Source organism: Lonchura striata, chromosome 19 (genome assembly GCF_050655825.1).
Source record: "Lonchura striata isolate lonStrDom1 chromosome 19, ASM5065582v1, whole genome shotgun sequence".
NCBI classification, from domain to species: Eukaryota; Metazoa; Chordata; class Aves; order Passeriformes; family Estrildidae; genus Lonchura; species Lonchura striata.
In genome coordinates this window covers 6,220,227-6,240,099 of record NC_140721.1, presented here as the reverse complement: position 1 = coordinate 6,240,099, position 19,873 = coordinate 6,220,227, and the positions used below count along the sequence as shown (strand labels likewise).

Here is a 19,873-nt window from a genome sequence, read left to right as displayed (position 1 = left end):
CACCCTATGGCAGCACCCCACCGCCGCCCTCCCCTCTCCCAGATCCCCTCCCAGCACCCGCTCAGCCCCTCCTCATTCCCCACCAGCGCCCCTCCCCGCCGCCCGGCCGCCGCTCCCAGCGCCCTCAGCCCCGGCCCCCTCACGGACCGCACTCACCGCTGCGGGGGCGGCGGCGGCGGAACCGGAAGCGGCGGGGCCGGGCGGGCTCGCGACGGCCCCGCCACCATAGAGCGGCGGCGGCGCGCGGCGCGCGCTTCCGGGAGAGCCCCCTGGCGGCGGGGCGGCGGGCCGGCGGCATGGCGGAGCTGGGCGCGCACCTCACGGCCGCCCCGGCCGGCGAGGAGCGGCCGTCCGTGTTCGAGGCGGTGGCCCAGGACAGCCTGATGGCCGCCGTGAAACCCGCCCTGCAGCACCTGGTCAAGGTGAGGGCGAGGCGGGCCGCGGGTGAAGGGAGAGGAGGGGGGGCTGGCGTGTGACTCCGGCCGCGCTCAGGGGCAGCGGGACGCTTGGGAGCCACCTGAATTGTGGTTGTTATGTGTAATAAATATAATTTGCGCCATTCCTTGTATGAAATATGTAATATTGAATACTTGTTAAATCATGCCCGTCGTATTAGTTCGCCCCGCACCCTTGCAGGCGAGACTGGGTGTATATTGGAAACTGATTTATAAGTAAAAAGATGTGGCTCGGCCAGGAGCTGGGCCATGGCTGGGCTCCAGGTGTTGATCATCGGTGCTGATCGTCCAAGATGGATATGGAAATCCTCAGACAGATCCATGTGAATGCAGCCTTCCCGTAAACTCTCATCAAGAATTCAACTACTCCGGACATTGAATTATTTCTCCTCATCACCAAAAAAAGAAAATCTTATTAACCTATAGACTCTGAATAGAAGAAAAGACTAACTGCTGGAATCTTGGCCTCAGGCGGAATTTTCCCTATAAAAACCGCTTGTACCAGGATGGAGGTGTGGGCATAGGAGAAAACCTCTGCTGAGGCTGACTCCTTGTTGCACACCCAGGGTCGATCCCGGGCTCGGCTCTGTCCTTTCTGTGTGGCTGGCTAGATAGAATTTGACCGCAAATAAAATTATTTTTATTTTTAATCTGGCTGAATAAATTCTCGTTTATAACATGGTGAGAATGAGAGGCATCGTTTATAGCTGCTCTGATTTATAATTTAGCGCTTTACTCTGCTTTTTACATCCTTCCCTTCCTCAGGCACAGGCTGCCCAGAGAAGCTGTGGCTGCCCCATCCCTGGGATGTTCAAATCCAGATTGGACGGGCCTTGGAGCAGTCAGGGATAGCAGAAGGTGTCGGGCTGGAACCGCATGATCTATAATGCTCCTTCCAGCCCAGACCACTCTGATTCCTCCTGTTTTGTGTCCCTTTTCCAACAGGTGCTTGCTGAGTCTAATCCTGCCCGGTATGGGTTCCTCTGGCACTGGTTTGATGAGATCTATGTCCTTCTGGATTTGCTGCTCCAGCAGCACTCCCTGGCCAGGTGCAGTGCATCCTTCTCTGAGAACTTCTACAGCATGAAGAGGATCCCAATGGGAGATGGCAGACAGCGACCTCTGGCCACAGCTGGCCTGCCAAAGAGGCAGCACTGGAAGTCTCTGCTCCTGCTGGTTCTTGTTCCTTATCTGAAAGGGAAGCTGGAGAAACTGGTGTCCAGCCTGAGGGAGGAGGATGAGTACTCCATCCACCCTCCCTCCTCATCCTGGAAGCGCTTCTACAGAGCCTTTCTAGCTGCCTACCCCTATGTAAACATGACCTGGGAGGGCTGGTTTCTTATCCAGCAGCTCTGCTACATCCTGGGCAAGGCTGAGCATCATTCCCCCATGCTAAAGCTGGCTGGTGTCCGCCTGGTCAGGCTGACTGCAGAGGATATCCAGGCCCTGGAGAAGAAATGGGCTGAAACCACCTCAAGTCAAACACACAGGTATGGCAGAACCTGGCTCAGGTGTTGCTCTCCAGGGGGTTCTGTGGGCATGTAAATTTAGAGATGATGCTGCAAGTACAAGTGCCTTGTTCTCCAAAAATTCAAGATGAAAGTTTGCTCTTGACAAAATGTGCTCCAAAAGGATGTATTGTGAGTGAAAATAAGTAAACCAGTAGCAGGGATTAGCTTTAAACTATTTTGTGGTAATATTTCAGAATTTGGGGGCGTTTTTGGGCATGGAAGCCTTTATTCTGTTCAGTCTTCCCCTGCACTTTTCCAGCAAAGGAGGTGCAACAGTTGCAGCAATGTTGCTGAAAGGATTGAAACTTCTTTCTTTGATTTTCCTAAGCAGCAGTTAGTCATGGGCACACTCAATACCCTGTGATGCAGGAGTGAAACACTCTGTGGTCCAGGATCCTTTAATCCAAATTCTTCTGATTTAGACTTCTCAAAAAAGCAGCATTTGGATATTCCTTAAAATAAAAAAAGTATCTGAAACATCCTAGTAAGTGCAAATAGGGGGACGCATTGACCAACTAACTTAGCGTTAAGGAGCTGTGTGAAGCAGTCACTCCCCAGGTGCTTTTCCCATGGTTTCTAGATGGATAAATGTGCAGTAGTAACCACCTCTCCTGCTTCTCTCTGCTCCAGCTTTATCTCACGAGTGCAGTTGGCCCTGAGGAAAGCTCTGGCTGGCATTGCCTTCTCCCTGTCCACCGGCCTGTCCGTCAGCGTGTTCTTCCTCCAGTTCCTGGACTGGTGGTACTCCTCAGAAAACCAGGAGACCATCAAGTCCCTGACAGCGCTGCCCACGCCCCCACCGCCCGTGCACCTGGAGCAGGAGCCCGGCTCTGCTCTCCTGCCCAGCCTGAGGACCGTGTGCCCCCTGTGCCGCAAGGTCCGCGTGAACGCCACGGCCCTGGCCACCTCCGGCTTCGTGTTCTGCTACCGCTGCGCCCACGGCTACGTGAAGGCTCACCAGCGCTGCCCGGTCACGGGCTATGCCACAGAGCTGCAGCACCTGGTCAAACTCTACTCCCCTGAGAGCTGAAGGGCTGCCAGGAGTCTCCAGCACCTCTTTGTGCATCCCTTGGAAGGCTTCAGAGCACCGCAGCTCCTCGGTGAGCTCTGCAGCGCCCTTGGACTCGGTGGTTGGTCAGCTTTGCTGCCTTTGCACACCCTGGCAATGCTCTGCCCTTTGCTGATAAGCTGTTCAAACATCCTGGCAGTTGCAGAGGGATCATACAGCCCCTGCCTGTCAGCCAGCACTGAAGTGCCATAAAAGACCAGCTGAAAGGGAGGAAACATTGATCCTCACATCTACATTCCTCTTATCCAAATCGAAGACCAGCACTGGTGCTGCTTGAGGGCGTGAGCCAGCAAATTAAAGAGGTAGGGAGATTCTCTAGGCATGTTTTTCTTCCCTGGGCAGCTTCCCAGGCCCTTGTGCTGCCCAGGGTGAGCTCTGGCTTTGTCAGAGGTGGAGACAGGCTTAAACCTGTGCTCTTCAGCCTCCTGCATTTTCAGGCTCTTCATCTTGGAACTGAGAACATCACCCTCCAAATTCCCATCAACAGTTCTAAATTAAGACTTTTGACTGTTTAAGATGGACAAGAGGAATGTGACATTTTCTGCACAAGAGAGAAAATGACAAACCAGATTAAAACAAACTCCCAATTGATGAGAGGGGTTTATTGTTAAAGAAGTCTTTTCATTCATTATTACCTGCTTTTATAAAGCGAAATTCTTTCTTGACTGAGAACCTAATTTAATTCTTTTCTGGTTATTGAAAAAACAGCTTGCTTCTCTGGGGAGCAAGAGAGAGACATAAGAGAGACAAGACTAAAGCTGCTTTCATTTTTCCATGTGATGGTAGTGGATGTAAGATTAGCATTTTGTAGGCTGAGAATCTTTAATGTCTGAGCATTACATTGCAATTATTCCATTCCCAACCATGTAGCACATTCATATCGGAACAAAACATCCTTCCACTGAACAGAGGAGGAAATAAAAGCTGTGTGACATGGCTGGCTCTTGCTTGACACCTGATTTTTCAGATGAAAGGTTGTTTTCCTTACTCTAGGGAGCAGCAGTACTCCAGATATCACGGTGACAGTGCTTAGAGAATACAAGAGCAAAGTCTGCTGCACAGAGTCCAGGACCCCACTCTGGTCTTTCCAGATTTAGAGATATTTTCTAACATTTAATCCAGACATCTCATTTTCTCTCCACTTTAGCTCTGCTTCAGAAGATAAAAATCCCCAATATCCTCCTTCACCTGTAAGCAAGAGAATAAGGTTATTGAATAATGTGGGAAAATGCAGTAATTTGAATCTTCCCCAAACACCTAATAAACGAGATTTGTTCCTGGTGCTTTATTATCTCTGTACACCTCCCTGACCCTTCTACCTGTGCCACTATGGAATAATAAAAACTCTGATTTATCTTCTCCAGTAGCTATGGAGTCCATGAAGATACTTCTCTTCCCTTTAGAGAGCCAGTAAGGACACACATCTTACTGGAAGATGAATCACGTCGAGGTGTGAGATTTTCTGAGCTTCCACATCACTTTTTTGTTAATGTCGTGGTGACTCCAATGCAAAGCTCATTTAAATAAGCATTTGATTGATGATTGCTTTTCAGGATAGGTTTATTTTCCTGCACAGAACCACCCACATCGAAGCCTCCCAGTTCTGAGCAGCTGCAATTACTCTTTTACACAATTGTCCTTTAAAGCTTAGCTGAGTAACAAGTGTCAAACCCACCATGGTGACAGGCTCAGCAGTTACCTGGCAGATTTTGTGTGATCCTGGAGATGGCTGCAGGATACCAACTGGGATTTGACTCCTTTGAAACCTCCTGTCCTTAGCAGCCAATTAATGCTCATTTGTCAGCTTTCTTGCTCTAAAGCTAAGCTACAAAACCAGCTTGGGTTATAGAAAAATTCCCATTTATCTGCTTTATAAGTGTATTCTTGAAACCACGACAGGCTAAAGATTGACAAGAGAAGTTTCTTTCAGGGAGCATCAACTTTATTAAACCAACCTTTGGACTTACATACCAATCTGTGATTTCTATAGAGTCATGTACCACAAACACCCTAAGGATGCTTTGGTGTTGCTCAATACAATTTCATCAACATTAACAGCAGCACTGGAGGTGTTCAGTATCCCAGTGCCAGAACTTCACTTCGCAAATCTTTTAAAAATTATTTTGTGAACCTAAGGCACATTCATTCACAGCTCATCTAGGCAGGGTTCAAAAATCAGAGCATGAAGCAACTGAGTTTTTGCTACTTCCTTAACAGAAAAAAGTAGCTTCTCCTGTTAAAGGAAAACCACTAAAACATACTCTTGTAGGTCCATATTCCACACAGATGCTTCCTTCTCCACAGGAATAGAGAAATCAATATAAAGATATCATCAGGACCTGGAAAAGAACAAAAAAACTGAATTAGAGAATAGCCCAATCTCTTTTCCTGGGCCCTTCCCTCAACCTCAAAGAGTTGCACTTCATGAGGAGTATTCTAAAAATACTCCTGGCTCCTTGCTGGCAAGGACTAAATGAGAAACTGAATTAACTGCTAATGAGCTTCTACAGGACAGACAGCTCAGAGTCTGCACAGCACTTTCAGAGGAGATACAGTGGCACAGTGTCTGGAGTTTTGTGATCCATGGCACACACAGGAGATAAACCCACATCCCCCACATCAGTGCATGCTCACACAATGCTGCAGCAACAAGTATTTAGGTTACTTTTCAAATCAAGGCTTCTGCTGTTAAATTGCTAAAACTTCTTAGTATTTTTTTTTTAGGGTGCATCAAAGTTTCAAGAACAGCAAAGCTGTTTTCTTGCAGACGAGCTTAGCCTAAAGTAGCTCAGAGAGAAGATTAGGTGATCATGCCCTGGTCAGAGCAGAGACACGGAGTCTCGGCAATACCAGTTCAGACTATACTTCGCTCATCATTGCTTCTGGGCAAATCTATTTGCCTTCCATAAGAAGCTCACTCCCAACCAAGGGCTTGGGAGTTTTCCTCCTCCCTAGGGAGCAGGGGAGCACAGGGACGGAGGTGACATCTCTTCCACAGCCGAGCAGAAGCTGAGGAAGACGGGTCACAAACCGGCATTCCAAGGTCAGCAGAGCAGTACCAGGCAAACACAGGAGGAAAAAACCGTGTCATACCTATAAATGCTGCTGCAGTACCAGGCAAACACAAGAAGAAAAAACCGTGTCATACCTATAAATGCTGCTGCAGTAGCAGGCAAACACAAGAAGAAAAAACCGTGTCATACCTATAAATGCTGCTGCAGTACTAGGTAAACACAGGAGCAAAAAAACCGTGTCATACCTATGAACGCTGCTGCAGTCAGCGTCTCTCCAAGGCTCCAGAGGCCTGTTTGGATCCCTCACGCCGCACGTTTACACTCTCTTCCCATCTCCTTCCCTGTCCCCTCCCCACCAGGTCCCTGCAGCTGTTTAGCCTCCAGTTCCTCTGCCCGTACCGCCCTACCCCAGCCTCACACCCCGAGCTCCCAGCTATCCTCCCAGTAAACCCCACATGCCTTTACACCTCAGCCGGCTTCACGCCCCTCAGCCAACCCCCAGAGCCGCTTCCGCGTCCCCTCACCCTCCCTGCCCCCGTCCCCACACACTCCGAGCCCTCAGCTGTCCCACCGCGGACCCCATCCCCTGGATGGTCGGTGTTCCGTGTTCCGTGTCCCCGTTCCCGTGTCCCGGCCCCGCTCCCCTCACGCCGCTCCGCTCCCGCAGGCCCGGCCGCGCCGCCCTCTTCGCCCCGCCCCTCCGCTGGTAACAACCAATCACAGCGCGCGGCTCTGCGGGTGGGAGCCAATAGGAAGGCGCGTTAGAGGGTCTGGGGGCGGTGCGAGCGTTTCCCGCCCTGAGGAAGCGTGAGGGGGGCTGAGGGAGGGGTGGTCCCTGGATGTGTAAAACGCGTGTTCTGTCCCTTTTTAGCTAAAAGAAATGCCAATAAATGGCTTTTACAGAAGGTATTTCCGCGCTCAACTTCAGCAACAGTCAGTTAGTAGAACGCAGGTGCTCCAAAGAGAAGCTTCAGTAGGAGGAGGGAAACTTTGCCCTGCAATACCAATGGCATTTTGTTTTGGTGTCGGACATCCTCCCTAGGTAAACCGAATAGAGCTAATGTAAAGTACTTTCGAAAGCCAAATTCAAAAGTCTAAAAATGGGTATCCAAAAAGTGAAGGCTGATAGAAAACAAACCGTATTTCCCTGCACAGAATGTGGCTCCCTCGGTTTGGAAGAACAGCCTGATAATCCCCAGCTGTGAATATAAAGCACCAACAGTTTAACTGAACGTGATTGCATTTATTGAATACAGCTGGAATCAACCTCCAAATAAATTTGCCTTCAGGTTATCAAACCTATTAGCTTAAAATATTCAATATTTTCCAAATTTAGGAAAAAAATAAAAAATAAAGTGGTTTTTTTCCCCTTAAAATGCAAGAAAATACTATCCACATGGTTCCTTTCATAACCCAAAACCTCAACATTTCATCATGCTATGCCTATTGTGAACATCACTAATATTTAGTATTATTAGAAATATTTTAATGCGTTTGAATTAATATTTAAATGTATAATTATTGAGTAAGATTATATTTTTTACATGCTTAGCGACTTTCCCAGGAATTAAAACAAGTCTGTGATTTTTGTGTTTTCCACAGCCTGCATTAAGAATCTGTTCTTGAATGAAAATATTTATGAAGTTTAATGTGATGACGACTGGTAGATTGCTTTTCATTCTGCTTTTTTCATAAATGGGATATCTTCAACATTCCCTGTGCCTTGGTGTGACACCTTTGTGGTAACTGCTGCATTTAGGAGCACTGGATGGTTTGCAAGGAGTGAAAATTTATCCTGTGTTACCAGTTACTCCATTTTTCCAGGTGTGATGCAAGACTTGCCTTAAATTCTCCTTTAGATTAATAAAATCAGAAGAGGAATTCCACATGGAACAAAGTTTTGAATTTATTAAGTGCCCCACACTTTGGCACATAGCTTCCAATAAATGAACAAAAAAGCACACAGCCAAAATCCTATTTTCTGACTACAAAATAGAATAGAAGAGAAGGCACTTAACCCTCCCTGTTCCACCATTGCTGGGAATTCCAGAAGTACCAGGAGCTGGAGGTGGTGGCAGAACCAATTTCAGCTTTGTTGAGTTTCTTTCCAATAGCCTCCTGACACATATCCAACACAACCAACTCTTCTACAGCTGAAGCTTTCATCATTATCAGCTGAATGGGGGCAGAGAAAGGATTTACACCATCTGGGAATTACTCAGTTGGACACTTCCCAAATTTTCCAGGCAAATTCCCTCCTTTCCTTCATACAGCTTATGATCCTCCAAAGCTGTCCCCAAACTATTCAGTGCCTTGACAATGGCACTAGATTCTCCTCATGGCTCTCACTTTCCCATATTTCTCCATTTTTTCCCCCCACACTCAGCCTTTTTTTGGTGCTTTTCATTCCCTCACGCCTGAGAGAGAGGTTTGATCAGCTCGTAATCCATGCACTTGGTCAGGCAATCACGTGCCACACTGATGATGTGCTGCTTCTTGGGGTGATCCTCCTGCTTCCCGATGTATGTCAGGATCTCCAGGAGCTCTGACTCCACCAGCTTCTTCGCCAGCTCTTTGTCACAGCTGATTAAGTTGAAAGCAATGACCAGTCCTCGGTGCTGGACCTCCATGTTGTCATGCAAGCAGAGCCTCTGCAGGATTTCAAGCCACTGGGTGGTCTGCAAGGGAAGGAACATCTCAACCATGAACATGACTTTTGCTTCCTTCAGCAGAAGGAAGAGCAATATTCATGTCACTTATGGTTATTTCATTTTTTTAACCAAGGAAACCTGACTTCAAACATTTTAACCCAATTTCTCTTACACCTATATCAGAATCTTCCACAGCACTGGGACAACATGGAACATGTTTCATATTCAGGCTGCTGCATAATCTCTGTAAAAAGAATCTGACCAGAGTCTTGACACAGCTGAGATGACCAGGACACTCCCCCACCCCAACCTGTTTGAGCTTCTCTGTTGGCTTGATAAATCATTTTATCTTAATGAGCTCCAGAGTCCAATCATGTGTGCAACAAGATAGGGTTCAAGAGTTCTCAACCATCACTCTTCAGACACTCAGCCATGAAGGATCTGGTTCTCAGGGTCTACAGATCTGTGCAGGGAAAGGACATCCTTTGGGATCTCTAAAGCTCTTCTCATTTCCAGGTGGAACAAGGTTTGGATTTCAGGTTATTTATCAAAATGGACTAAAAGCATGCACACCCAGGCCCCAGCTTCTCTAGGTTCCTCAGTATTGAACTAGTAAATTGCATATTCCTTTGGAGAGACTTTCACACCTGAGCCAGGACCCTTGCAGGGTACATCCCACACACTGCCCACACTCCGAGTTATGGCCTCACCACTTGAGTCATCTTCCAGCAGAGTTTCTTTTGTGCTGCTGTAAGCATGGCCAGGGCTCCTGCTGCTGCAACCTGAACCTTCTCATCATCCTCACCACACAGCAGCACCACCAACTTCAGCCGGTCATTGCCATCAGCCACAAACCGCTCCTGAACCTAAAAAAAAACCCAGAGATACCCGGAGGTAACACAATGAGGGACAGCTCCTCACAGGGCCAGGCACATGCAGTCAGGTTGGACATGCCCAGGGGTTACCTCCTTGTTGACCACCAGGTTGCACATGCACTCTGTGGCTGCCTGTCGAAGTTGGTCGTGGTTCTCAAACATGTAGTTTTCGATATCTGGCAGGGCCTTCTCTTTGACTATCTTCAACCTGTGGCAAAGAGCAGTAGTCAACTTATTAAATATTAATATTAAATATTAACTGCAGGGAAGGCCTTGAAACAAATCAGTGTCTGCAGCTCATAACGTAGTTCATTCCCTGTCTAATGCAGATGAAATTCATATCTTTGCTGTTTCTAGAGGAAAATATGCCACTCTTCTTTTCTTATTTCATCAATCTTTTAGCTCTGAGACCTTTGTAGCTCTGCCAAAGGTAGCTCAAACTGACTCGTCTTCATAGTCCAACAAGTAACTCACATTCATTCCTGGGGAAGAAGGAAGGTTAAAAAGCAGCAAAGCTCACCTAAGTTTATCACTTCTTCCTGAAAAGTTTGTGAGCCCCAACAGAGCCTCGTAGTTCTGGAGGCCATCTCTCTCTGTGTTCAGCAGGCTAACAAGGGGCCTCACCACCTCGTACACCTGGAAGAAAAGGCCTGTATTAGCAATTTTCATTTGCTAAAGGAAGTATCAATGCTTTTATTTTTATTATTATTTTTTTAAGCTTACCCTCTCTCCTGGGAATGCAATGTCTGGATTGGAGATAGCAGCAATTTTTGCCAGAGCATGAGAAGCCTTTATCTTGCCAACATCTGTGCCTTCCACAGCCAGAGGTATCAAGGCCTAGAGACACACAGGAAAAAGCATTCAGTGTTCTGAGAAGATTTACAGGATTATCTTAACAGACTAAAACAAATTAAAAATATCCCATGTGATGCCTTGCTTTTGTTCTCAATGAGGCACCACAAGCTCACAATGAACATAATTTCTTTGAAGCCTTGCAGAGATGGGACTGCAGTGTCAGTATGGCCCCGGTGGGGATAACTTGTGCTCTTCTGTCACTGTCCCTCACCAGAGACACACCCCAGGCTCCCAACAGACATTAATAGCACATCAGGAGCTGTGAATATAAAAGTAATCACCTTCCCACCACCTTGAGCGACAATGGTCCCGCGGTCCTTGGGGTCTTCACACAAGGCAAGAAACACCCTGCAGGGGCACAGAACACTCAGTGAAACAGCCACAGGGGACAGCAACAGCCAACAGCCCTCAGGGAGGGGCTGAGGTTTTGCAGGAGTGCTAGAGCCACCAGGTAAATTCCAGGTGGCTTAACGCCATGCACACAGCACTCTATGAGGAAGCAACAAATGGCAGACAAAGAAATTTCCAGGTCTGTAAAATTAACTCTACACCAGCCAGAGCCATACAGAGAACTCAAAAATGCATTTCAGCAAGGCAGCTTGAAGGTCAGAACATGGATTTTTATGACACTGCCAAACAAAATCCTTGGTTTTAAATCTTTGCTTCACATACTCCTCCCCAGGCAGAATGCCCCAGCCCTGGTGTCCACTCCCATGGCACAGGGGCTGCCCAACACTCCCAGCTCCCAGGACTGCAGTGAAGGCACCTGGCAATGAGCTCCTTGCTCTGGTCAGTCAAAATGGCACTGTCAGCCTTCACCATGCAGGACAAGGCAGAGACAACCCCAGCCTTCAGCAACCGCTTCACCCGCTTCACCACAAAGTCCTTCTTGTCCTGAGGAGGAAACATTGGGAAAGGATTAGCCCTTAGCAGCTGCCATTCTGCCATCCTGCCACCTAAGAGCCAAGCCTGGCTGGAGAGCAAGGTAATTTCAGTCTGGAGACAGGAGACCTGAAGTCTGTGACAATGGATACACCAAAGAAAGTCTTTCTGAACAGCATCTCCAGCTGGACACAACCCACCTTTGGATGCTCCTCAGGCACGTGCTGCTTGGAGAATTTTGCCAGCTGCACCAGCTCTGGGACCAGCTCCTTGGTATCATAGCTGTTGGTACAGTTCACCAGCGCAGAAGCCACAGAGTACAAGATTGTCTTGTCGCTTGCCTGCACAGGAAAATGAAGCTTGTGTGAGGGTGAAGAGGGCACAGCAGGGAAACAGGTCCCTTTGGACTGCCATGTGGTGTTTTCACTAGTGGAAATGTTCTTAGCTTTATCCCCAAGTTCATAGCCCATGAAAGCTTTCATGGTCATAGAAGGTGTTGGACATCATCAGGTGCTGCCAACACCTTGGTGCCTTTGGTTTTCATGCAGGTGCTGACAGTGAAGGTAGGAGCAACCTCCCTCAGCCTAGGGAGAAGAGCAGGATGGTAGCAGCCCTGGGATGTCTCTGGGCCACAGGCAAAACTGAAGTTCTGCTGAGCCAGAGGTGAGGGGTTGGGGTCACAGCTCCTTCTCACTGGGGCTGGAGAGCTGGGAGAACTTGATGCTACCAGAGGAATGAGGGAACAAGGGAAGGAGATGGACCTTGGCTAAATCAAACATAGCCTTCAGGGCTGGCTCATCTTCAACAAAGTCATCTTTCACATCTGCATCGAGGGTGAGGTAGGAGAGCCCTTCCACAGCCCATTTCCTGGTGCGGGCATCAATGCTGGTGTTGCACAACCACCTGGAAGAGAGAAAACCACTCACATATCTATCTCAGGAGCCAGAACTAACTTATCTGGAAAAATAGGGAGGAAAAACATATTGAGGATGATTCAGCCCCAAATAAGTCCTCAGGTTCTGCTGCAGCTCCTGAGACTGGGGATGCTTCCCCTTGAGACATAACCTTCCTCCTCATGGCCCAACTCATGGGATCTAAATGCTGCAGAGAATACAGACCAGGATAGCTACTCAGCACTGCTTTGCCTTTTCCATCACATGAAACATGAGATGCCTGCAGGAATGACCACCCATTCAGTCACTTCCTAACTTGATCCCACCTCCTTGGTTACTCCACCTGGCAAATTCACATTCAGAGGGGACTTGTGCATATTCAAGATAAAAGCATTAATTAGGCTGTGACACTCTGGCAAAGAGGGAAGCACCTGGTTTGGTGTTTCCCATGGGCAGAGAGAGAGGGAGAAGGCTCCTCTGGATATTGAGGCAGGAGGAACACATGGCTGCCTCAGGCACAGAGGAGCTCCATGTCCCAGTGCAATGGCTCTGGGGGCACTGTCAGCTGGCAGGCACCACAGGAAATGAGGCAACGTGTGGGCAGGATCTCATGGGAGAGGAACACATTGAGCTTTGCAAAGATTGGAATAACTGAAGGAAGAAGTGAAGTCGCTCACTTTCGGCACTGCTTGGCTAACTTCTCAGTGGAGCCCTCAGCAAACTGCCGCAGGCCATAGTCTGTGCCTCCTGCTGAGCCCAGCTTGCAGAGACCCTGAGGAGGACAAAAAGGATGCACCAGTGAGAAAGGCTCATTAATCCTCTTGTGTTGCTGCCCCAAAACAGCCTAAGCCCATCTCTCATCCCCAGAGCCTCCCTCCTCTCCCAAGTCCAGGATTAAGCTGCTGAGTGTGGCAGGCAGTAGAGGCAGGGCTGCATCCTTACCACCAGAGCTCGGATTTTGATCTTCTCATTCTTGGTCTTCTTGTAGATCTCCTTCAGGAGTGTCACCCCATTGGTGATGATGAAGGTGGCTCGGCTCAGCTTGGTGGAAGCATGGATGAGGGCTTCCACAGCCACCAGCTGGTCAATCTCCCTCTCGGACCCACACAGGGCAACCATCATCTCCATCACTCCCTTCATGCCAAGCAGCTTGTTGCCCAAGTCAAAGGGCCCTTGCAGAACACCAGACACAATCTGGACAGCATGAAGTGTCTTATCCATGTCTTGTGGGTCGATTTTGCTCCTGCATGGGATAGAGGGAGTAGGGTATTGAACAGTAGTGGGGAGGGGATGTCCTCTCTCAGCTGTGCTGCTGAATCACGTTGGCTATTTGGGAGTGCAAATTCCTGCAAAGCTGTGATCTAGCAGGATCTCAAGCAGGTCATAATCTCCCAGAGCCCCAGTTTTGAGCACAAGCAGACTTCAAGTGCCTGATCTCACCCCAAGAAGCCCTGCTCCTGCCCTCTGGGCCAGCTCAGCCCTGACTCACTTGATGTACTCCTCGCAGATCAGCCGGTAGTTGTCCCGCTCCGGGTCGCAGCGCAGGTCATCGTAGAGCTTATTTAGGAGGACAGAGGCAGTCAGCTGGGTGTTCTCTGTCAGTGGCAGGCAGTCAGGCATCTCAGGAATCTGTCCCACCACCTTCAGTATCTTTTTTAAGCCTGGAAACGATGGAGTGATATGGCTGTCAGAGGGGAGAGGGTCTGTGTAAAATTCGAGATACTATTTGTTACTTTCTTACTGTGGAATAGCCAGCTTGGATGGTTTTCAATTATTTTGCAGCCTAATCACTTAACTCTTAAGCAAAAAAGACACTCAGATATTTACTAGGGAGGAGCTTCTGCTGGTGAGATTACAGGTTTGCAGCAGCAGGCTTTTTTCCAGTTCTCAGAGATAAGCAGAACTGCATTAGGCCCCTGGCTGGATCTGTTATTTTTGTCAGGAGAAGTTAAACCTACTGACCTCCAAAGCTGGAGGCTTTGGCTGAGGAAAACCCAGCCACCTTCAAGTGATTCTGGATGACTTAACTCTCCTTTTGCTGAATTATTATTTAATAACTTCCATCAAAATGGTAACATACACAAGCATTAGAATTACTATAAAAACACACAGCACACATTTTCCTCACCCTCATCCAGTTTTACAATTGATCAATTTATGGGTTCACCAAGCTCAGCAGGTGCTCATCTCATCCTGTCTAAACCAGACAGTTTATCCAAGCCAAATCCTCCTTACATTAGTGAATACATTGGCGAAACTAAACCAGAGATATTAGGCAGTCCTTTAGAAACTCAAAGATTCTTGCTCTCATACCCAGTTGATTTTTCTCTTAGTACTGTTTCCTGCTAATATGTCTAACTTTGCTCCAGGCTTGCATGCACCAAAAGAAGCCAGAGAGGATTTATTTTATAGGAAGGACCAGTTCTACAGGTATTCAGGCAAGAACACACAGCTCCACATCTCCCAGATCAGAACAGGATGGAGGGCAAGGACTCACCATTGTCGATGACAAAGATGCTCCTGCTGTTGTCATGGTCTTTCAGGTCTTTCCTTGGTATGTTTTTGTTGAGGAGGTTGAGGGCTCGGTCTCGCCCTTGCCCAGAGACGTTCTTACTGACCAGCATATCCAGCAAACGCATTGTGATCATCCTCAAATCCTTCTTAGTGTCTACACAGAAGCAAAACAGTATCTGGCAGTTACAAGAAGTTACCTCTGAAAGTAGGTGAGCTCAGTCAAAACCATTCAAAGCCATTGTGTGGCTGGAACAGAAATATTTAAGCTATTTAATTTAAGCTATCCATAAGACCTGTGTGCAGGTCATCCTCCTGCACAGCTGAAGGGTAAAGTCCCCAGTTCAGCAAAGAACAAGGAATAAGGAGGAATCCCAGGGGCAGAGCCCTCCCTGCTGGACCCGCTCCTCCTGCAGGCAGAGGGAATGAAGAGCAGGTGATGTGCTGTTACCTAGCACTAGAGCCTCCTCCTTGCCGTGGTGCTCCTCCTTCCCCTGGCCCAGCAGGCAGTCGGTGATGGTCTGCAGGAGGTTGCAGACAGCCAGGGAGATTTCTTCATTGTCCACTGACATCCACATGCAAATGCTGTCGATGCCCAGGTAATGGAGAATGGCAGTGGCCTGGCCCCAGGAAGGAGAGAGCAGGACAGTGTTAGCAAAGGCCTTTCCTCCCTGTGTCCTCTAGGCTCAGCTGGGAAATTATTTTCCTCAGTGAATCCTGAATCAGTACAAGTCAGAGTTTTAATCTTCTCCCACTGCTCACAAACAACACAAACTATTTTAATTCCCCCCTCCCCAGGTGCAAAAGGCAATAGCAGTGAAGGTCCAAGCACCCTGTCCTTACCCGAGCCTTATGTCCTGTGCACATTCCTGAAAGTGTCCTCACAGCTGCCAGGATCAGCTCAGGATTTTTGGTTTCTATCAGCTGCAGCAGCAAGTTGACCCCATTATTCTGGAAAATCCTCTCGGCACCTGCTTCCTCCCGCCCCAGGACTATGAGGTTGTTTGCAGCCTAGGTGGGAGGCAGAAGAACCAGGGGTCAGTGGCACAGCCCAGCCTCCAGAACATCCCCATGCAGCTCTGGGAGATCCTGGTGGGAACCATCTCCTGACAGATGCAGCAGATCAGCTCCGACTCCACCAGACAGGTGCATTTAGGGATTGGCTCTGCTCTGCACAAGGAGAGTGGGTCACTGCTTGGAGGGAATACCTGGAGAATGGCAGGACCTGAGCAGAAGTCCAGGCTGATCCCACCTTTGGTATTTTTGGAGGTTGGGCCACCTTCCCTTGGCACAGGGGTGATTTTTCCCTCTTTCTGAGTGCAGTTCTCCTTCCAGCTCCTTCCCTCAACCTCCATCCAAGGGAGGTGGGGAAGAGAATGCAGGGCTCTGCTCCCTGGAGCAGCCTCTGCCATCAAACAGCCCATTTTGCCAAGTCCAGGGCAGTTCTCACCTTTTCTCGCTTTTCTTTGTCGCTGTTCTCATCCAGCAGGATCTCAAACATCTTCTGCACCCTCGAGTCCGTGGAGAACTGAATGCGCAGCTGTGCCAAGAGAGAGAGCACAGAGCATCAGGAGGAGAAAATCGAGGAGCAGCTTTCCTTTTTCACTTCAAGAATACTCCCTGCCCTCAAACCACAGGCAATTTAAGCTGAATAACAGGAGATAGAATTTCTCAGCAATCAGTATCCATTACCCATCTCAGGGGCACAGGCAGAGCCAGCCCTAAGGCTTAATTTCTGAGACTTCACAGTAGGTAGCGATGCAAGGATTTCTTCACAGCGCCCCTCTAAAGGCAACTCTAGCAATGTGGCAACTGCCAGACCCAGCCCAAAGTTGGTCCAGACCCTTGCCAAGACCTTTGCAAGACACTCAGAACCAGGCCAGCCTCAGGAGAGAGTTGCCACACTTTTAAATTTAACCAATCAACCCAATCCTCAGATTTACACACATCAATTATGAACTTCCAGTCAATGGAGCCTATTTATCACCTTATATTGGCCACGAGTTTCCAGTATGACCAACAACCCATTGATGCAACCCAGAGCAAGGATTTCCCACCCCTGGTCTGTGAATCCAGCACTGTTCCCCTGGCATTTACCTTCTCCTGGATGTTGGCCCCCAGTCTCCTCAGGGTCTCCTGGAAGTTTTTGTTGCGGGGTTCGAGGGTGGCACATTTCTGAGCATCTTTGAATGCTTGGTCTAACTTCCCCAGTTTTTCCAGGGCTTGGCTGCGCCGGTACAAGGCTTTGATATCTGAAGCATTGATGTCAATAGCTGGGAAAGGGATCCAAAACACCAGGCATCAGAGCTTGTTGCTTGGAAATGGCCTGTGCAAACTGTGATTTGCTTTGTTATTAGCATCAATCAGTGCCTCATTAGCACTGATTGCACCAGCACACCAAATCAGAACATCATTTGAACTTCCAGGAATTCCCTTGTGGCCTCAGCACTTGGCTGTTAGTGGACATCAAGGAATAAGGCCACAATGTCCCAAAAGCAGATGTGAGAGCAGGCTGAGGAAATGGATCCAGCTCTCCTCATAACAACCCCCTCCTTACCTCTAGATGCATCCGAGGCTGCCTTGGCATATTCCTCCTGTTAAACCAGAAAGGAGAGATTTGTTAGCCATGCAATAGCAGGGCATGTCCCCATTGCTGATGGGCATTGGGACCTCTCTGTTCCCATTTCCCAGGGGGACACCCCAGTGAAGCTCCAGCACAAGCCCAGAACATTTCATTTCAGACCAGCTGGAAACACCCTATTCAATAAATGGACAAACCACCCAGTCCACAGCCAGTGAGTGCCCTTGGCTGCCCTCCTGCTCTTCTCCCCTTGAGCACTGCCCAGGTGAGGGGAGCTTTTCTCACCTTTTTGAGGAAACAGGCTGCCCTGTTCCTGTACAGCACCGCCTGCAGAGCCTTGTCCTTGTTGAGCTTTATGGCTTGAGTGTAGCTTTGAAGGGCTTTCTCATAATCATTGGCCTGAAAATATTTATTGCCCTCCTCTTTCAGCTGAATGGGATCCTCCATCTGGAGAGCTTGAAGGAAAAAACATCCATTTGTGTCCCATTTGCCTGGGTTGCCTGCTAATCCCCCAAGCTGAGTTCCACCATGAGACTGACACATAATTAACACACATTAATAAAAGCAGCTTACCAAGCCAAAGAGTTTTGAAAATGAAGACCTAAATTGCTCCTCAAGGCTGTGACTTCTCAGAAGCTTTTTCCACCAATATAAATCCTTAGAAGTAAATTAAAAAAGAAAGAAAGAAAGAAAGAAAGAAAGAAAAACAACAACAAAAAAAGGAATTAAAGAAATCTGCCAGCACTACGGAGAGTCTGTGTGGCTCAGGACAGAGCTCACTTCCCACTCCAAGTTTGGGCAGGACCTGGCAGCTCCTGCTGCCTGTCAGTGTCACTTGTCACCACAGCCTGTCCCCTCCTTGTCCCCTCGTGCTTTATACGCCTGAGGAGGGCTGGGAGCCAGGGCCAGCTCGGGGGGCACCTGGCTGCAAGCAGGCAGCACCCCTCTGCAGCAAGAGGGAATCCTCTCCCACCTGCCAGGGCAAATCCCAGCTCCCCTCTGCCTGCAGAGCTGCAAAGGGTGTGGGGAGCAGGAAGGGGGAGGTTCACGCCAAAAAAACCCACGGCTGGGATGGCTGACCCCTGTCACAGTGCTCAGACCCTTTTCCCATTCTATTTAGGGAAGCATGAGACAGCTGAGCCTCAGGGACAAGTGGCCCCAGGCCAGCAGCTGCAGCAGTGCCCAGCACCTTCCAGAATTCCCTGGGATGGAAAGCTGACTGACACCCAGCGCTGCCTCCTCCTCCTCCTCCTTGCAGGGCATTTGGGAGCCCATCCCACTGGAAATCCCACCCCAGTCTGGTGCTGCCACCCACCCCACACGTGGTCATTCAGCCACACTTGAGGTGGGCTAACACAGAGGACTGGGCTGGAACATACTGGAAGTGCTGTGAGGAGTGGCTCAATTTGAGTGGCACCAGGAGACAGCAGCACTGAACTCCAAGAGAGCTGAACCTTTCAACCCACTCTGTTCCCCAGGAATTCTGCTTTTTGATTTATCTTCCCCTAAACACAGGCCTTGCCTTCACCTGCCAGCATCCCAGCTATAAAGCAAAGTGGGGACTGCCAGGATGGGGAAATGACTGAGGAGAGCATGGGCTGATCCAGACACTGCCACGAGCAAAAATATCATTGTCTTTAATTGTGTTATCTGTGTTATGGCTTGTGGCTCTTATGCAGAAAGAATTAGCACAGAACTTCCCTGTCCAGGCCTCCTGTTTTATTCACCCCACACCAGCAGCACTGCCTGGTCCCTGGTGTACAGGCAGGAGGCGATTCCAAATCCATTTGTAAATCCTTTCACAGCAAAGCATCAACCACAACTGCAGGCAGCTTCATCAAGAGCAGCTCCCACATCTATACCTGTTGGAGAACAGGTCCAAGGTACAAGGACAACATCTGTGGAAAGTGTAAGATGCCATCCCTGCCCTGGACAGACTCAGTGCAGTGGCTTTTCCAGCATTCATTTGGATTAACACACCAGAAACTCCTTCCAACATGGCTTTAGGTACTGGCCTTTCTCACGTCAGCCAGAGTACAGCTCCATTGCCACAAGCGGCATGGCCACAAGCGGCAGCACTGCAGGCAAACCGAGTTACAAAATCAAATGTTGGGTGCAGCCGCTGCTCGAGGCAGAGCTGGGACTGCAGGGCAGGCTCAGCAGCGAGTGCCGAGAGCCCTCTTCAGGCCTCGGCTGGAAGGAAAAACATAATTATAATAAATACCCCCAAAAATAGTTTTCCCAGGAGAAATTCAAGCCTCCAGGGCAGCCAGGGAGGGACACATAGCTCCCAACACCTGTATGGCAGCAAAGTCCCCAGCCCTTCGTTCGCCTTCATTTCCCAGCGAGCAGCACTGCCTGATGAGCCGGGACAAAGCCAGTCCCGGGAGTGTCACAGAGTCAGCATGGTTTGGGTGGCAAGGGACCTTAGCGCTGTGCTGATCCCGGCGAGAGCAGGGGAACCGGAGCGGGGTGGGACAGCCGGGCCGGGGAAAGGGAACCCCGGCGGGATGGGAGAGCCGGGACAAGGAACAGAAACCCCGGCGGGATGGGAGAGCCTGGATGGGAAAAGGAAA

General features: G+C 49.1%; 3 protein-coding genes, 1 long non-coding RNA gene and 1 other non-coding gene across 10 annotated transcripts in view; 1 reads left to right on the top strand and 4 right to left on the bottom strand.

Annotated features, from left to right (window-relative positions):
- The window catches only part of AP2B1 (adaptor related protein complex 2 subunit beta 1), a 76,016-nt gene extending 75,766 nt beyond the window's left edge, over window positions 1-250 (bottom strand). For 2 of the 6 annotated variants that reach the window (XM_021550980.3, XM_021550983.3), the window contains exon 1: window positions 157-250. The gene's annotated coding sequence lies outside the window, so the exon portion shown is untranslated. Of the gene's footprint in view, window positions 1-83 lie in introns of all 6 variants that reach the window. The other 4 variants (XM_021550982.3, XM_085557487.1, XM_031506439.3 and 1 more) reach the window with 2 other exon arrangements.
- A 29-nt stretch (window positions 251-279) lies between these two features.
- PEX12 (peroxisomal biogenesis factor 12) lies at window positions 280-4,401 on the top strand. The gene is made up of 3 exons (XM_021550867.2): window positions 280-422; window positions 1,401-1,945; window positions 2,597-4,401. The coding sequence occupies exons 1-3, from the start codon at window positions 297-299 to the stop codon at window positions 2,994-2,996; spliced, it is 1,071 nt and encodes a 356-aa protein (XP_021406542.1). The 5' UTR covers window positions 280-296; the 3' UTR covers window positions 2,997-4,401.
- On the bottom strand, window positions 3,617-6,732 carry LOC110481986 (uncharacterized). The gene is made up of 3 exons (XR_013340976.2): window positions 6,295-6,732; window positions 5,297-5,374; window positions 3,617-4,223 (listed from the first exon to the last, which is right to left on the bottom strand). It is a non-coding gene; the product is annotated as an uncharacterized LOC110481986 (long non-coding RNA).
- On the bottom strand, window positions 5,820-5,917 carry LOC116184328 (Z30 small nucleolar RNA). Its single transcript, XR_004149090.1, has one exon. It is a non-coding gene; the product is annotated as a Z30 small nucleolar RNA (small nucleolar RNA).
- Window positions 6,733-7,930: 1,198 nt separating the features above from the next.
- Window positions 7,931-18,492, bottom strand: UNC45B (unc-45 myosin chaperone B). Its single transcript, XM_021550979.2, has 20 exons — window positions 17,871-18,492; window positions 17,583-17,752; window positions 17,274-17,310; window positions 16,814-16,989; window positions 16,167-16,256; window positions 15,560-15,727; window positions 15,168-15,336; window positions 14,703-14,873; window positions 13,695-13,866; window positions 13,148-13,448; window positions 12,883-12,977; window positions 12,074-12,215; window positions 11,513-11,653; window positions 11,197-11,324; window positions 10,712-10,778; window positions 10,299-10,412; window positions 10,096-10,211; window positions 9,666-9,783; window positions 9,411-9,566; window positions 7,931-8,727 (listed from the first exon to the last, which is right to left on the bottom strand). Exons 2-20 carry the CDS (start codon window positions 17,742-17,744, stop codon window positions 8,461-8,463), a joined length of 2,790 nt encoding a protein of 929 aa, XP_021406654.1. The 5' UTR covers window positions 17,745-17,752; window positions 17,871-18,492; the 3' UTR covers window positions 7,931-8,460.
- Between the last annotated feature and the right edge of the window lie 1,381 nt (window positions 18,493-19,873).

Coding starts and splice junctions, on each gene's coding strand:
- PEX12 (XM_021550867.2), top strand. CDS start 297: ATGGCGGAGCTGGGCGCGCACCTCACGGCCGCCCCGGCCGGCGAGGAG. Junction 423..1,400: donor CCCTGCAGCACCTGGTCAAG/GTGAGGGCGAGG, acceptor CTTTTCCAACAG/GTGCTTGCTGAGTCTAATCC. Junction 1,946..2,596: donor ACCTCAAGTCAAACACACAG/GTATGGCAGAAC, acceptor TCTCTGCTCCAG/CTTTATCTCACGAGTGCAGT.
- UNC45B (XM_021550979.2), bottom strand. CDS start 17,744: ATGGAGGATCCCATTCAGCTGAAAGAGGAGGGCAATAAATATTTTCAG. Junction 16,990..17,273: donor AGCCTCGGATGCATCTAGAG/GTAAGGAGGGGG, acceptor TCCCTTTCCCAG/CTATTGACATCAATGCTTCA. Junction 11,325..11,512: donor TGCCTGAGGAGCATCCAAAG/GTGGGTTGTGTC, acceptor TTTCCTCCTCAG/GACAAGAAGGACTTTGTGGT.